Raw genomic sequence first — 17,574 nt, forward strand, 5'->3', positions numbered from 1 at the left:
CCACTGTGATATCCTCACGCACATAACGAAACATCATTTGGCCGTAACAAGAGATGAAGCACTGACACATGCTACCACGCGGGTGAACCTCAGAAAACGGTGCTCAGGGAGAGAAGCCAGGCAACAAAGGCCACATATTGTCTGATTCGTTTCCATGAACTAGCCAGAGAAGATAAATCCCTGGAGACAGCAGAGTGGCGGTTGCCAGGGCCTCAGGGGAGGAGGGCCGGCCTGGGGAGACCATGCTTGAGGGACTCTTACTTTGGAGTGATGGAAATGCTTTGGAAACAGACAGAGGTGGTGGTTGCCCAACACTGAATGCAGAAAGGCCACTGAACCATTCACTGGATAATGCTTCACTGTATGTATGTGAATCTCATTACTTTTTCTGTAAATCGTGCAACTGATTCACATACTTACAAATGTACTCGAAAGTGCTCCTGTCGCCTCCCCCACCCACTGCCTGGCTTCTGGTCCCTGCCCTGGCCGGCAAGCTCTGTCACCCTGGATGGTCCCTGCCCTGGCCGGCAAGCTCTGTCACCCTGGATGGTCCCTGCCCTGGCCGGCAAGCTCTGTCACCCTGGATGGTCCCTGCCCTGGCCGGCAAGCTCTGTCACCCTGGATGGTCCCTGCCCTGGCCGGCAAGCTCTGTCACCCTGGATGGTCCCTGCCCTGGCCGGCAAGCCCTAGGCCGGCCAAAGTCCCCTCCCGGCCTCCCACACTGCAGCCCGGGCAGAGCCACCACAACTCCTCAGCATCAGGGGCCTGTCTGCTTTCCCTCCTGTCCTCGGCGCCCCCCAGGCCCCTCAGAAGCCCTTCAGTGAAGCCTCCCAAACAGCCCACTACCCACGACTGAGCCAAGACAGCTTGTCGGACCAGGAACAAACACGTGGCACCCCACCCCTGAGCACGGTCACCCTGGATGGTCCTTTTCCCCACCAGACTCCTGAGAACAAGTCTAATACGGAACTGCATGACCTGGGGTTAACTTTTAATACGTTAAAAGCACAAAGGGGTGGCAACTGGTATTGTCCCTGGGTTACGGACGAGTAAACCACAGCACAGAGGGTGAAATTAGTTCTCAACAGCACGCAACCTGCAAGGGGTATGGCCAGGGTTCCCCCCAACTCAGTGCAACCATCTTTTAACCCTCTGGGATCCAGGCCCATAAGAGGACCTGACAGCGGAGTTGAAGAATCAATTCCGATGCAAATAAACGTGCGTGGGCTTTCATCTGCGTCAGAGATCTATAGTCGCTGGAAACTCCAGGTCCCTCCGCCTCCCAGACAACGGGGGAAATTAACACTTTGGCTTTCTTCACGTTTAGCACATTTTCTTCCCTGCAATCTTTCCGACAGAGACACCATCCTCGAACAAGACATATGAAAATGCCTCAAGAGATGAAAGGCCCACAGCCACGCTTCTGAAAGTGACCTGATTAAATACTTAACCGTAATACCGGTCTAGACTCAATAGATCAACCCTTCTGGCTCAGGGCAATCCCGGCTGTGTGGCAACTGTGCAAAGTAATGCTTACAAATGGAACAAAGGAAGCCCGTTTCTCCTTATTTTCTGGTAAATTGGGAGTTGGAGACTTAATCATGCCGAGCAAGTTTACAAGTCAGGCTGAGCGCTGTGCTGAGGCCCCGGGGGCAGAGCCTAGCCATCAGCCAGGACACAGCCCTGCACAACTCATCACGGAAAGCCAGGCGGAGGCGGCCACAGAGCCGCCGGCAGGGAGATGGCGTGGATCTCCCACCCCTCTCAGGCCCCTGCATTCCACCGGGGAGTCCTCCACCTCACTCAGGTTTTAGATTCAGAGCCCAGGATTGTCTTCGCTGCATTCATGTGCATTCTTTCATGTTCCCCAACAAGCCACTCATCTCCCCTCCAAACCTTGATGCGCAGTTCCCTCTGCCGAGAACCCTCGTCCCCTCTCCCCCACATGGGGGTGTCCTGAGGCCCCAGGATCTCTATATAAACAATACTTGCTCCGGGCAGCACTCCCAGACTGGCAACGCCGCATAGGCGCCCCGCACCTCCATAGTAGGTGCCCTCCCTGAGAGAGTACTCGCTCTGGGCATCAGAGCCGCCTGGTCCCAAGTCCGTCTCTCCCACTGCACAGTTGGCAACCTGAGGGCACACGTTAGCTCAGCCCTGTTCTTCTCCACTGAACCGCAGCTCCTAGAAGGGTGCCTGCCGTGTAGGCACCTCTGACTCAACGGCAACTGACAAATGCAGGAAGGAAGGAAGGAAATAACTCAGAGACAATCTCTGGAGGGAAAGAGAGAGATCATCTCCTCGGAAACTAGCAAATTAACTGAGCCAGGAGAATCGCCAACGTACATGTCAGTAGCTGACCCCTTTGGAGGGATGGCAGTTAATTAAGCATTTTCCTATTCACCTCAAGTTCTGGTCAACAAACCACGTGAAATCCAAACTGAAACAAAAAAGTTGTCCAAAGAGACCAAAATCTACTAACATTATCACATACCTGGCACATTTGTTACCACCTCAGTCTCCAGACATTTTTCTAGAAAGATGACACAACATATAGAGGAACGCGACCTCTCTAAGCATCCGTTTCCTCGCTGAACGGAGGCAGAGGACAGGTGCAGAAACAACGGTCCAGAAGGAGGCACGAAAAGGTCACGCATCTCCTTCCAGACGGTCTGCTCCCCAAAACACCTTTTCACCTGTATCTCAAATGCAGTCCCACCCTAGTTCCCTGTCTTAGGGCCACCACAATGAGTGACTGCCTATGTGGGGGCTCACAACACACACTCAGCAATGTGTGTTTCGAAACGTATCCATGAATCCCGAGTGGTCAGAAAAGGCATCAGACATCTGATGGGTCAAGAGAAGACGCTGGAGTAGGTGGTGCCAGGATTCCACCCAGCTCTCAGTGTGTGTGTGTGTGTGTGTGTGTGTGTGTGTACACGTCATTCAAAGTCTTTTCGAACACAAGCAGAGGGCAAATCAGGCCTACTGCCCAGTAAGGCAGGCTGTATAAAACAAGAAATGTTAACAAAAACTGAAAACAAGACCCAACGGCACACTTTCGTTTCTTCAGGCTAGAGATGCACCCCAGCCGTGAGATGAATCTGTACTAGGTCAGTGATAAAGGCGGAAGCCCAGTGAAAATTTTATCACCTGGTACAAACACTGTCGGAGGATGACACATTTAGAGTCTGCAGAACTGCTGTGCCCATTGGCACGTAAGCAGCAGACCTTGGCAGGTTACACAAACTACAGCCTTTCAACCTGGAAGTACTAATGCAATGCTGCTTATGCCACAATTATCAACACTTTGTCCTTGCGAAGCACTTCCATCCAATCCTTCATTTCCAGGGACTTAGATTCTTCACTCTGAAGGCCCACTTCACGTTAATCCCACCTTTAAGCGCTTTCCCATAAATCAGGAGATCAAAGAGAGAAATGTGCAGACAAATGTTTTAGAGCCCTTGACGGCACCTGGTCCCCGCTGGTTAGATGAAAAGTGCGAAATGGAGATTTTAGGTTCTGTTCAACTGGAGGTGACATGGTTGAAGGGGCAGGAATCCCACAGAAGTGGATTTGTGTTAAATCACTTTTTTTTCCAAACTTTCATTGCCCCACCCCACCCCCCACATTTCAAGTGCCTCTTGGTCCCAGCTCAGCTGCACCCTGAGCCCGATTCCGGAGCTGAAACTTTCAGGGCCTACGAATCCCCCAATTGTCTACGCTCTATGCACAGGTTATTTCTGAATGGTCCCTTATTTGGAGAAAGCCTGGGAGAGTATTTACATCTTTCTACTTTCCATACTGTTTGTATCTTTTCATAATTAGCACATAACGTTATTACAAAAGTAACAAAGGTCCTAAAGTTCAAAGGTCCTAAGACTCTAAGCCAGGGGCCCACAAACTATGACCCACAGGCAAGTGCAGACACAGCTTGTTTTTGTACTGCTCATGAGCTAAGGAAGGTTTCCACTCATTTTTTAAAATTGAGATAAAACTCACAGAACAAAAAATTATTTTAAAGTGTATGATTCCGTTGCATTTCATATATTCACAACCATAAACTCTATCTAGTTCTATTTTCGTCACCCCGAAAGGAAAGCCCGTACCCCCTAAGAAGTCACTCCCCACCCCTTCCCCCAGCCCATGGCAACCGCTAAGCAGTTTTCTGCGTCTGTGGATTTGCCTCTTCTGGGTACTTCACACAAAGAACCCTAAGGTCCATGTCCTCCTGGGTCTGGCTTCTGTCACTGACAGAACGTTCTCATGGTTCATCCATGTTGTTGTGTGTCGGTGCCTCGTTCATTTTCAGGGCGGAATAATATTCCACTGTATGGACACGTCTCATTGTGTTCATGCCGTCATCCACTATTAAACTGTGTCCCTCTTTTGGGTACTGTGAATAGTACCGCAATAAGCATCCAAGTACCAATGTCTGTTTGCAGGCTCTTTGGGGTATAGACCTAGGAGTGGAATTGCTGGGTAACATGGTATTTCTCTGATCAACTTTTTGAGGAAATGCCAGTTTTCCAGCTGTTACATTTTTTAATGGTTCCATTTTTTTAATGGTTATATACATACCTACATAGGACCCTCAATTTTGCCTCCTGGTCTGTAAAGCCTAAAGTATTTGTTACTGGACCTCAACAGAAACAAGACCTTTCTACTAAGCAGAAATGTGCTACTATTCCTTTTAGATGTTCAACGCTTTACAAAGTACTTCCACACATATGAGTATGATCGACTTTGATTTCACTGACTTTCCATCAGCACGTTCGGGGGCAGGAATGAACTGCAGCAAGACCATCCTTTTAGATGACCAGCGGCCCTGCCAGCTGTTCAGAGCCACACTGGGGTCCCTCAACGGCCAACAGCTGGAGCCAGGACTCACCCCACTCCCTTCTCAAACCCCGTTCTCCTCTCTCTCCTGCTGGTCCAGCCTCTGCAGTCAACTACGCAAACGACTGCACTAAGGAAACACGTTGTTGGAACATGACATTAAAAGGGGACTTGAGAAGTAGTCTTGTATCAGTATTAAAAGGAGGGGGAATTGGGGGGAGGGGTCCTAGGGACAGTAAAGTAAAAGAAATGCTGGTGACGCCAGGTGATCTGGGGCCCGCGTGAACGACGGTGTGTGGCTGAACCACCTGGCCCACCAGTGTCACCAAATGCGTGTGCAGCATGGGACCGACCAGGCAGCCGCTAGGTCAGGACAGAGCCCCTTTTTAGGGAGCCTCCTACAGTCAGGGGTGGGGAGCTTTAAGGCCGCTGAACCCAATCACCCACTGGATTCCTGAGCTGACTCCACCACACGTCCTGGGAGGGTCACCCATCCAGGGAGGTGACTCCCCAGCAATGGAACTCCTGACACTTTGCTGAGACGGAATCTCTCCGTCCCATCTCCTTCATCCAACAAGGCAGGCCAGGGAGTAGAGAAGAGAACACAACCCAGCCCTGTCCTCAGGGCCCTCTGCCCAGTGGGGACGTGCGTAAGGAGTGCACCCCCCCCCCCGCCCCCGCACCCCGAGACTGGCGTGCAGGCGTGTCATGGATTTGCACAGAGCAGCATGCAGGAGGTCCCCTCATTCGGCCTAGGTGAGTCAAGAAAGGTTTACAAGTTGAGCTGAGCCCGGCAAAGTTAGATGGGGGGGAGGTAAATAAAGGCTATTTCCAGGCAGACAGAAAAGCATATGCCAAGGCCTTCCAGAACCCACGGGGGTGAGTGCCTCAGAGCCCGGCTATGAAAATGCCACCCAACATCACTGAGCTCAGCTGCACTGAGTCCCTTCCCTCGTGCACGTGGGAGGCCCCATCCCCACCTCGCCCTCCCCTTGGCTTCTCCAACCCCCCCAAAAAAACCAATCTGAGGAAACTTGGCAGCCTGGCCATCGTGCCTGGAGGACCACGACGCATTCCTGCCTTTGAAAAATGGGCACAGAACACACATGATGTTAGAAGGACTTGAAAATAAATCTTGTGAAGTTAATAGAAGCACAGCAATTTGGAAGAAAAATCATCACATTTCCCTCCCGCTAAATCATTATTTGCCCCTGGTAAAGTCTATTATGTTAAAGAAAATAAGTTATTATTTTAGAAAGGAAAAAAAAAGCAGGCTTGATAAGTGCCTTTGTGCCAGCAAATAAAACTCTGAGAGTGAATGCTTGGCTTCCTGGATTTCTGCCGGTGTCACAGCAGCCTGAATGGGATTCCTCAGACAACACATCGGGTGGGGATGGCCCATAATTCCCCTGGTCCCCTCTGCATCCTCCCTAGGACCTAACCTCAAAAGTGCCATCTGTCTCAGAAAGGAGAAGAAGCACAGCCAGAAACACAGCTGGCTCCTGACCCTCCCCAGGCAGCCAAGACACTGACCCAGAACCCCCCCACCCCACCCCGCCCCCAGGCTTCCTTGCTGCCTCCTCCCAAGCCTCTTGCTCAAACACACCCGTCAAAAATCAAGTCCTGCAGGTTTCTAGTAGGAAGACTCTGCTTCGAGTAATAAGGCCGCAGCTCTGCCAGTACAAGGCTGGGGGTGTCGAGGGCGACCTTGGTGCCTCTCCCAGCACTTCAGGTCAGTGGTTCCCCACGGGAGCCCTCTTGCCCCCAGGGACATGCGGCACGGTCTGGAGCTATTTGGGGTGTTTGCAACTGAGGGGAGGGGGTTGCTGTTGGGATCCAGTGCACAGGGGCCAGGGCTGCTGCTATGCACCCCACAATTCACTGGACAGCCCTGCACCACAGAAAGGTACCCAATCCAGAATGTCAATAGGAAGCAGATCAGACCCTGCCGCCCATGCCAACCTGGCCACCACAGTCCTGGCTATGACCGGGCAGCCTCCACTAGAAGTAACTTCTTGGTAGCGAAGTCCCTGAATATTCGCAGGGACAATGCCCTGGGCCTCAGACAGGTCACTTCCCGGGCAGTGCCAGCTACCACTGGGCAGAGCTGGGCCCCTCATCCACATTCAGGGCCAGCTGCTCCACGGCCCTTCTATGCCCACTGAACAGCGCATCCCTGGGCCACACAGCTCCATCAGCCCAGTCCGCCTGAGGGCATTCTGGTTAAAGAAATGAAGCAGGGGACCCACAGCACTGAGTTCTGGGGAGCCCCTGGTCTCCTCAACCCTGACTCCCTCCTGTCCCTGGGCCATGCTTGGCCCCTCCCCTGCTCTCTCTACTCCTCTCCCCTCCCTGTCCCCTCTTCTGCCTCTTCCAGGCCCTGGGGACTCAGGGCCATTCTTTCTGAGCCCTCAGCCCTTACACACACTTGTCCCCGCAGCCCAGCCTCACAAAACAGGGGCAGTCTCTTCCAGAAGGGGTCAGGAGGCCCACGCCTGCTATGCAGGGGAGGTGGAAGGAGGCACAAACCCTAACAAGCAAAGGCAGGAGGGAGGAAATCAAAGAGCGGGACCTGGGACCAGCCAGGCGAACAGGAGCAGAGCAGGAATTGAGACCAGGAAGACCAATGTAAAGGGTTGCCAATCCCGTCAGCCACCGTCTGAGAATTCAGATCAAAACCTAACAGTTTAGCCATGAAAAAAAACCAAATAGACAATCAAACAGATCCACACCCCCTGCAAACTGCAGACTCTGAGAGCAAACACGAGCCTCCGTGGAGATAAGGCTAATTATAAGTCATGGCCCTCACGCTGTGGACGCGCCACGATCTGACTGCCGGGTGCTGCCCACCGCTGGGCGCGTGACCCACCTGCACAGCTACCAACTTTCTCTCCACACTGTGACAAACCTGAATTCTGAAAGACCACGAGCCCCAAGAACTGCAGATAATAGATTGCTGACCTTGTACCAGAATATAAGCCCCATGAGAGTGGCTCTGGATCCCCAGTGTCTAAAGGAAAAACTGGGAGCAAACTGGAAGAAAGGGAGGGGGAGGGGAAAGGGCAGGGTTCTCTGAAGGCAGTTTTCTGTTGTCTCTCATTTCTCTGCTGCTTATGACAGTTGCGTGTGTCCCTCAGGCTGGGACACACCTTCGTCACCATTCATCTCTACTGGTGGTTCAGCTGCCCAGGTCAGTTGCTTATGCAGAATTCTCATCCGCTCACAGCATTAATCAATTACTAGACAACTTGCCTAGTGACAAATAAAATAAAAATTGCAAAACCTTAGGAAAAGTAATGCTCATGAGTGCACGCTGTCCCTTTCCAATTCAAAAGTGATTCAAAGCATCACCATAAGTGACATGGTTTTTCCCTAACAAGTTAACATCGACAACCTAAGTCAACATTAATGATGTCACGTTGGGCAGTGCTGTCTCCTTCCGCAAGCTGGTCCACGCATACGATCCCGCCAGCTACTCCAGGCACAGTGTCCCCTCTCCCAGGTGAAGGGCCTGAGGCCCGGAGGGCATAAGAGGTGGCAGTAAGTGTCACACTCGGGCCTGGACACCAGGCCAGCCTGTAGTACACAACCTTCTGCAACCCAAAGCATTCAACAGTTACAGGGAAGGGGTCTGGAGGTGCCATGAACATTTTAGGATGACAGAATCAGAAGTGCCAGACGAACACAAAGATGACTCATTTAGAAAGCAGTTTCCTTACACTCACCGCTGCCCCCAGGAGCACCCCTGTGGGTTAGGTACACGGAGAAGAACATGTGAAGCCATAGGACCTAAGTAGCAGAATACGCACAAGCTAAGGCAGGAGAGAGGAAAAAGAGCCGCGTCTGTCCTCAGCCACATCGTGTCGCGGCTTCGCAGGACTCTGGACACCTGCTCTGCCAAGTGAGTCTCAGGGACAACCAAGTGTGAGAACTTGCAGTCCCTCCCTGCGCTCAGAGCCTATGGCGCTAAGGGTCCCTCGTTACTCTCCTGATCAGTGGGAAGTGAGATGACTGAGCACGTGGAGGAGACGCACAGCCTCCTTCCGGTCTGTGCTGCGCACACCAGGCACCCCCTCCGAGCCCCATGTGCCATTAGGTCCGGCCAGGCAACGAGCTCCGGGCAAAGGAATGTGAGCAGACGGGCACCACCTCCCAGCCAAGCCTGATGCAGACAGGAAATCACCACACGTAGGTGTGCATATGCAAGTGGGCCTAACGCATCCAAGGACGTTAAACAAAATCACTCAGGACACATGTACATTTGAGATTACGCTCCTGAGGAAAAGCAGCAGCAAATGGCAACTGTACCAACCAACGGCACCAGGAGAAAGAAAGACCCGAGTGACATTTCTGATGAGAGGCTTGATTGTCCACGGAAGCTTCAGAGATCTGCCTTCACCTGGCCCTGCCAGGACGCTGACCTCAGAGGGACGGACATTAAGTTCAGGGAAGCCACTAAACATCTCTGCCACCGTCAACCCTAGCCTCACAGCAGCAGGGCTGCCAAGCAATGGGGCTGGGGGGCTGCTGCAACCCAGGAGTCAGATGGGGGCTGGGAGAGCTTGCGGGTTAGAGAGTCAGTCTGGGGCAGCACGAGTCTTCTTACAATTAGTAAAGAATAAAATGAACAACGTTTATGAAGCACAGACGGGGGCCAGCTGGGTGCTGGGTGACCTCCCTTTTTCCCCAGAACTGCCCAACACTGTGAGTTACCACCAGTCTTACAAAGGAGAAGCCTAAGGGAAACAAGTCACCCAGGGTCACCTGGCTAGTAGGAGATGGAGCTGAAATTCGAAGAGGGACCTAAAGGCGCCCAAACCTGTGACCTTCTGGCACAAAGCACATGCTGAGAGAAAACACCCTTTTCTCCCCAAGGCACCACGATGAAAATTTAACAAGCTCACAGACACCTGTCCAGGATGAAACCATCTGCCTTTTGACCTTCAGCATCCCACCTGCATGCACGTCAGTAGATGACTGCAGAATACCCTGCTGCCAACTGGGTGCTTCTCGGTGATCAGGAAGGACCCATCATCCATTTGTCACAAGCCAACACCCTCCCCTGCCCCATTAGCTACTGAAATTATGGCGCTCCCATGACTGCCCAGGGCCACTGCGAGCTGTGCGTGGTGTCACCGGGTTGGAGGTGCCAACCTCACGGTTTACAGAGTGCAGGGCGACTCCTGGAGTTGTGTGCTGGGCCGACAGCGAGTGTGCAATGTCAGCACCAAAGGCCTCCTGCCATCACCGGGGGGCTGGGGTTCCAGGACCAGAGTGAGCCTGGCCACTCCACTCACACTCAAAAACACAAACGCAGAGAAACTGGAAACCAACCCTTGCAGGATGTCTTAGTCTCCCAGGAGCCAACTGGGGGGGGGGGGGGGGGGCAGCTGAAAAGACCGCCCCTGGGGAGGGGCCTTCCCCCGGAGAGCGCGCAAGGTGAGTGACCACACTTAAAAAACAGCACAGCTTCCCTGTCTCCAGCTACCTGCTGGTGTTGTCCTGTCACTGTCTGATTACGATGATTGCCCAGGTTTCAACACACAAACCAATGAGAGTCCTTAAGTCAGATTCCATGAGCCTTGTGAAGGGAGGGAGGCTTACACTGTCAGCGGCCACCTCTCACTGCCCAGGTGTCCCCAAGCACTGGGGACGAGCAACCTCACAAAAAAAATATCACCCAGCTGGGGCCATGGAAGAAAGTGAAAATTCAGAGGAAAAGTCTCACGTCTGGAGAATCATAATGTTGTGGGCTAACTTGGGGGCCCCTCTCCCCCAATTCAAACACTGAAGTTCTAACCCAGTACCTCAGAATGTGACGGTATTTGGAGAAAGGGTCCTCAGTGAAGTGATTAGGGTAAACTGAGGTCATGAGGGTGGGCTCCCCTCATCCAGTGTGAGTGATAGGTAGGTAGGTAGGTAGGTAGATAGATAGAAATGAGCAGAAAGAGGAACTTAGTCCCAGTTAGAAGGCGCCTGGCAACGGCCCTGCGGGATTCCAGGTTTACACATCCCCCTAGGGGATGTGATTACGCCCCTACATCAAAGAAAAGCCCTGCTCAATACCGGAGAAGGCAGGACTAGGCACCGCAGGGGGAGAAGGAGAGAGAAGAGAAGGGAGAGGGGAGGCAACGCTACCCAAAGGCTGCTTCGCTCCCTCGGGTCAGCCCAACTCAAGGACGGGCTGTAATCAGGAAAATGAACATCCAACCCACAATGACACACTGCTGCTGAAACAGACAGCAGGGCAATGCCAACGAATGCTGGCGAGGTCGCAGAGAAGCCCATCACACATACACGGCTGCTGGGAACGTGAACCGGCACAGCCACTCTGGAAAAGTTTGGCAGTTTCTTAAAAAGCTCAAGTTGTAGGCAACGACCATACAACTCAGCAGTTCCACTCATGGGCACTGATCCCAGCAAATGAAGGCTTCACAGTCACACAAACACCTGTACACGGATGTTCACAGCAGCTGACTATGGATATCACACCCCGGTTCTGAGAGAATACTGTGTTGCGCAAGACATAACCTTGGGGAAACGGGTAATGGGCACATGGAATCTCTCTCTAGTATTTCTTACAAGTCCACGCATCTATACTTATCTGAAAATACAAAGTTTAATGAAAAAGAGAAAGGAGAGGGAAGGAAGGAGGAAAGAGGGAAGGAAAGGAGGGAGGAAGGGACGAAGGGAAGGAGGAAGGAAGGAAGGAAGGAAGGAAGGAAGGAAGGAAGGAAGGAAGGAAGGAAGGAAGGAGTGTGCACACGCCCGTGGGTACTGTGACTCTCTGATGGACCCTGCGAAAGACTAAGGACGGCCTTTTTCTCTCTCCTGGTTTTTACTCCCTGAATCGTCAGTGGTCACAGAAAACAAGAGAAAGAACTACTCTCACACCCTAAGACAATCCTGCTAAGATGTCTGATATTCTAGGCAAACACTGGCACAACAATAAATTTAAAATGTATATAATATTTCCAAAGTAAAACCAGGTTTATAGAAATATAATATGCCCTAATTTGGTTTTCCTGCAACTCCAGTGAAGGAAAATGTCTGCATTTCTATTTACTTACGATCCAATCTAATTTTCTTCCCTGACGTTGCAACTTGCTTGCTACTCTGGGTAACAAAAGAGATCTCTCTGCAACTCCCACACTCCCAAATTTATTTGGATATGACACTATTCCTAGCACGTATCACTCAGAGCTAATCTGAGCACACAGAAGTCATGCTCCCCACACCCAGCAAATGTCACTTCCCCCCAGTCCAGGGGCAGAAGACACCATTAAGATCAGCTTTTGAAGAAAAGCTTTCCTTCCACAACCATGACTGTTAAGTCCAAGCAGAAATGACTTGCTGCGACCTTGGCAAACTGGGCTTTAGTAAATAGAGTTGCTAAAGCAACACCCCGAGAGCGTGGCTTCTCAGCAGCGCCCCGCGCTCTGCCCTGCACTGTCTCAATGAACCCTCACTGGCCTCTGCAGTGGGCAGGCTTAGCTCCGCGTTCCAGAGGAGGAAACTGAGGCCAAGAAAGCGTGAGTCATTTGCTCAAGGGTCAGTTAATGAATGAGACGGAAAGGGGTCTACGGTGCCAACTCCATCTCCTGTTCCAGAGCTCTGCGTGGATGTGGCCAGAGTGCAGCGACACTTGGGTCCCCTAGGGCTCAGACAGCGTCCTAACAACACTCAGCGCTAGAAAAAGAAACTTCCTGTCCCCCGAGCTGCTCTCCACACAGCCGGTCAGTTCTCCATCGCTGCCCTAACAGACTAGCACACCCTGAGCAGCTCCAAACCGCCCACATTTACGATCTCACAGTGCTCCGGGTCAGACAGCCAGTGGCTCTGGGTCTCAAAGTCAAGGTGTCAGCAGGCTGGGCTGCTACCGAAGCTCTGGGATGAACGGCTCCCAGGCTCATCCGGGGTGTTGGCAGAATCCAGCTGTGACTGTACCACTGAGGCGCCTGATTGCTAGCTGGCGGTCACTGGAGGCTGTCTTAGCCCCTGGGGCCTCTCCGTGGTCCTTGCAAGTGGGCCCTAAACCTCAGGGCCACCAGCGCTGTGACTCTGCTCCTGAGTCCCTCTTCGGTGACCAGCCAGACAGTCCTCTGCTTTCTGGGCCCGTGTGGATAATGCAGGATCATCTCTCCATCCCAGGTTCGTGACCTTAATCACATCTCAAAGGCCCTCTGCCATGTCATATGTCATTTTCAACGGTTCTGGGGACTAGGGTACGGACGAGTGTGGGGGTGGGGGGCATTACGCTGCCTGGAACACCAGCCTCAGGTGTGACTGGAGAACACGCTGCACGCAGCTTTCTACCTAATCTTAGGGCCAGGATCTATATGAACACCAACGTCATTGGTGTTGGGACAGGCGACTCTGCCTAGCTGGGGAGGCGGGGGGGGGCGGGGGGGGGTGCTGATGGAAAAAGTTCATCCGCCCCAACCTCTTGGTGTGATGGCTAGGTCCAAGTTCATGCTTACGTGAGTAAGCCAGATCTGTAAACACTGACCCTGCAAACTCAAGTCCAAGGGGGTAAATTAAAAGGCTGCCAAATTTAATGGGAAACCCCCACGGGAATGAATGGGGGTAGGGGGAACCAGCATTTCCTGCCCTTGCTGTTTACGCCTTTCCCGATTTTACAAAATAAATAAATAACTGAAGTGTGTCATTTACAGACAATGCTTCTAACAGCGTCCAAGTGCTCGCAAACAATGAGCTGTGATTCATGTTTCCAAATGAGATGGAGTTTTATCATTTTCTTTCCCCTCGTGATTCATTCATCGGCCAAGCCAGTGGCCAGAGTGGATGCAGCTCTGCTCTTAGGCGCTTAAAAAACAGTGGTTGGGAAGGGGGATCTCCAGTAATTTTCCCTCAGGCTGAAACGGCCAGTCAGCTAATGGGACTGAACCCCTGCATCCCACACTTACACCTCCCATTCAGCACCCTTGAGACCCAGCAGAAGCCTCGCAGTGCAAAGTCCACAACAAGCCCGCATCCTGCCATCCTCTGCCCCAAACCGGAGTTCCAGGCCTGTGGCCCCTCCTAGCAGGGGGTTCTAGGTATTTAAAGCTGCTTGGGATGCTGAGGGAGTTGTGCTGTCTCGTCACTTCCACGCAGTTCAGCGGTCTCATCCCCACCTGCAAAAACTAAGCACAACAGCCTGCTCTCTCGTCTACCTGGCAGCCATTCACACCCTTCCTAGAATTGCCTGGAAAAACCTTCCTGGACACTTTTCTTTGGAAACTTGCCAACATGGAGTTTTCTTAAGACCAAAGCTGTGATGTTAAAGTCACCGCAATGAGTGCTAGCAGAGCTTCTGGAAGGCATGTGACTTAACACGGAGGAGCACAGTTGTGTTCTAGCCCACAGCCACCTCCCCCAGGAGGACACCCTGCTTTCTCCATCTGCAAACCTTCCCCTTGGTCTTCTCTGGACATGACAGTCAAGCCATTCTACAGCTGTCCACACGTGCAGCATCCTCAGTGACATCCCGCAGGCCACCCTGAGAGCTAAGGAAGGGTATCAAGGTGTCTGATAGCGCGGCACCACAAAGAGAAGTCCCTCCCCACGCACCCCTCCCCGTCCATCTCCTCCTCAGTCTCTCTGGAGGAGGCGTGTCTGTACCCAGCTGTCCTCATAGACATCTCTGCAGGCTCACCACACTCTGCAGGTCATAGAGAGTCCTGGGGGCTGGAGCCACCCCCAAGACTTCTTAAAAGTCAGAGGGCCAAGACGGAAGCAGACCAGCGGTGGGCATGGGCAAGACACCCCTGGAGCAGGGAGGGCACTGCAGAGTCAGGAGGTCAAGACCCCTAGGAGGACAGCCTGGCAGGGAGGGGAGGCCAAGGTCACAAAAGGCTTTACAAGTCAAGCAGAGTCTGCCGGGCTGAGGCTGGTGGTCAGAGTTCTTGGGGTTGCCCAATCCGAGAAAAGCGAGGCTGAAAACCAACTGGGAAGACCCAGGGTGGGGAAGGCAGGCACCGCCAGACTGGAGATGGGGTGGGCAAGATAGAGAAAGCAGGAACCCAGGGGCCTTGGCATGCCGGAAATGCCCTGAGGAGGAGAGCAGGCCAGGCAGGGCTGGGGGTCCCTCCTACCACTAAGGACAGTCTGCCTCTGGAATGTGTACTGGGGTCTGAAATGTAAACTTGCAACCGGACACCCCCTACTCCCCTCAGGAAACGACAAAGAGCAGTGGAGCCGCCAAAACAGGTCCCGCCCTCCCCAACAAGCTCTCCCTGGGCCCGGGACACCAGAGCGCTCTGCCGTGCCTCTGCCAGGGTCCGCACAGTCCAGGGGAGGGCCCCCAAGTGGCGGGCAGCCCATAGGCCGCCAGGTCGCACATGCCACTTCCCACTGGCGGAGAGCACAATTCTTCTCTTTGATCACTGCAACTTGAAACTGTCCTCCCGGAGCCCGAGACCCTGAACACAACTTCATCTAAAAGCAGAAAGGCGGGCGAAACAATGACCCGGGCTTCCCGGCCGGGCCCAGCACAACTGCAGGCTTGGTCAGGGGCAGAACGGGACCTACGATTTAGGGGCAACCCGGGCGGCTGGAAGGCTTCATCACCTGGGTGCCCGCCCGAGAACTGGACGTTGGAGGGGCCACCCGGGAAGTGACACAACCTGACCCCGTCCCCGCGTGTCCCCAGCCCGGCTCGCGCGTGCTCTCGCGGGGACAGGGGGACAGCGTGCGCCCGGGATCCCAGTGGGGAGTGCCTGGCGAGGGGGTGCGCTCCGGCCCGGGAGGCGCGAGAGGGTGGACCGGGCGGAGAGCCTGTTCCCGGCCGCGGCGGCCACTCTGCATCCCGCCCGCGCCGCCCGCGTCGCAGCCACAGGCTCCCGGCGCCCCTGCCCGCCGCCCGCGCCCCGCCGAGTCCCGCCGCGCGGTAGCGCCGCGCCCGGGGAAGTTGGAGCGAGTGGCCGGGCAGGCCCGGCACGAGGTCGGCGCGCTGCTCACCCACGCCGTATTTCTCCTCCCGCTTGGTGGGCACCCAGCGCGTCATGGCGCCGCACGGGCCCCGCGCCCCAGGCCGCCGGGACGGCCGCCGCTGCTGGTCGGGCAGGAAACTCCGCGCCTAGTCCGCCATTTTCCATTCCTTTCGAGCCGCGACAGGATGGGGAGGAAAAAGTTTGCGGCGGAGGCGGTGTCATGTGGGACGGGGCGGGCGGAGCGTCGCGGGCCGGATGGGAAAGGCCGGGAACGGGCGAGAGGCGGGACGGCCGGGCTGCGCTCCCGCCCCCGCGCTCAGACCCAGCCGGGGTCCCCGTGACCGCTGCTGACCGGGGACCTCGGTACCACTCCCCCTCCCAGGGGACTCAGCTCTGTCATCGCGCACCCCCACGCTGTCCCCCACACTCATGGCTCACGGACACCCCCAGAGGAGCATCCCAGCAGGGCCGCCCCTTTTCATTATCAGTGGAGTTTCCGTGACTTAGTGAGTCCTCCTGAAGACTGGATGTCGTACACGAGAGCGGTGCGCCCTGGCGGAGGTGGGAGGGGGGATTCTATGGGATTTAGGAAGCGTGTGGTTTGCTCAGCTCTGGGGTGTTTGCTCAGACAGGCGCCTGGTGATGTAAGGTCCCCGACTAGATCCGCATTGGTGGAGAGTCCTGGAGCGGAGCAAACCCGGGAGGAGCCTTCCAGAGCACATGGTTCATTCATTCATTTGATAAACATTAACTGAGCACCTACCTAGTGCCAGACTATGCCACGATCACGAAGTTAGCCAGGTTAGCAGGTGGGGAGGTGATGGTCAGGTAACAACAGATGGATAGGCTGGCTCTTGGTACTTGGGCAGGACACCCAGGTGGGTGAGAGGAGATGCTTCCGTGCTTGTCAGGAAGTGCTGTACAGGGACATGGCCCCTGGCTGGAGTGTTTAATAAGTGGTTACCCAAAGAGGCCGAAGGAGAGGCAGGCAAAGCCCAGCTACAGCAGGAGACCTCAGCCTCCTTGGGTTAACCTTCTGCTAGTTCAGTAGGACTCAAGATCTGTGAGGTGGGGGAAGAGAGGAAGTGGGAGAGATGCTGGCTGGGAAAGGAAGCCTCAGGCCAGGCCTCGGGCGGGCATGCATGGCCTCCTGGGAATTTGGTCTTCACCCGTGTAGGTAAGTTCTCAGACTTTCATGTTTTTCACACCAGGAAAAATTGGGGCTTCAGATTTCTCTAAGGAAAAACTTAAAACAACATACATACCTATTTATTTTTACCCTAATTTCAGAAAAGAATTGAGAGGTTAAAGGAAATAGCCTCAGAATGAAGGCAGCCCATTAAATTTGGTTTCATAGAATATTAACTGACTGTCCTTTTTCCTCTCATGCCCCCGAGAACCAGTGAAAACGGCAGTAGGCCTGGGATCCTTCAAGGATTGGAGGAAGGAAGGTAACAGGATGGAAGGCTCCATGGGATAGGGCTGCTGCTAGGTGGCAGAGCTGGGGAGGGGTCGGTGTGGCCTGGGAAAGGCCAAGTGGGCCACCACTGTGCTGAAGGGAATGCCGTCGCTTGGATAACCTGGGACTTGACAGTCGGTGATAAATCAAGCGCAGATTCATAGAAAGTTACAGGCCTTGTTTTACTGATAAGGAACTTAAGTGCCACGGAGGGAAGGGCCTGGGCTCTGATCACACACACTTAAAACCCTCTGTGGAAATTAGAAACCTCAGGGGCTCAGGCCTGAACCATGGCCTGGTGATTCTGACCCGGTGAAGGAGAAGCTACTGTGAATATGCTGT

At 53.8% G+C, this 17,574-nt stretch overlaps 1 protein-coding gene across 2 annotated transcripts in view; it reads right to left on the reverse strand.

The window, feature by feature from the left end:
* Positions 1-15,988, reverse strand: part of DOCK1 (dedicator of cytokinesis 1) — a 446,228-nt gene extending 430,240 nt beyond the window's left edge. For both annotated transcript variants that reach the window (XM_019728239.3, XM_019728238.3), the window contains exon 1: positions 15,802-15,988. In XM_019728239.3, the coding sequence (XP_019583798.2) occupies positions 15,802-15,847 (46 nt within the window). In that variant the 5' untranslated portion in view covers positions 15,848-15,988. The remainder of the gene's footprint in view (positions 1-15,801) is intronic.
* Between the last annotated feature and the right edge of the window lie 1,586 nt (positions 15,989-17,574).

This window comes from Rhinolophus sinicus, chromosome 15 (genome assembly GCF_057876585.1).
Source record: "Rhinolophus sinicus isolate RSI-liver-muscle chromosome 15, RSI-T2T, whole genome shotgun sequence".
NCBI lineage: Eukaryota > Metazoa > Chordata > Mammalia > Chiroptera > Rhinolophidae > Rhinolophus > Rhinolophus sinicus.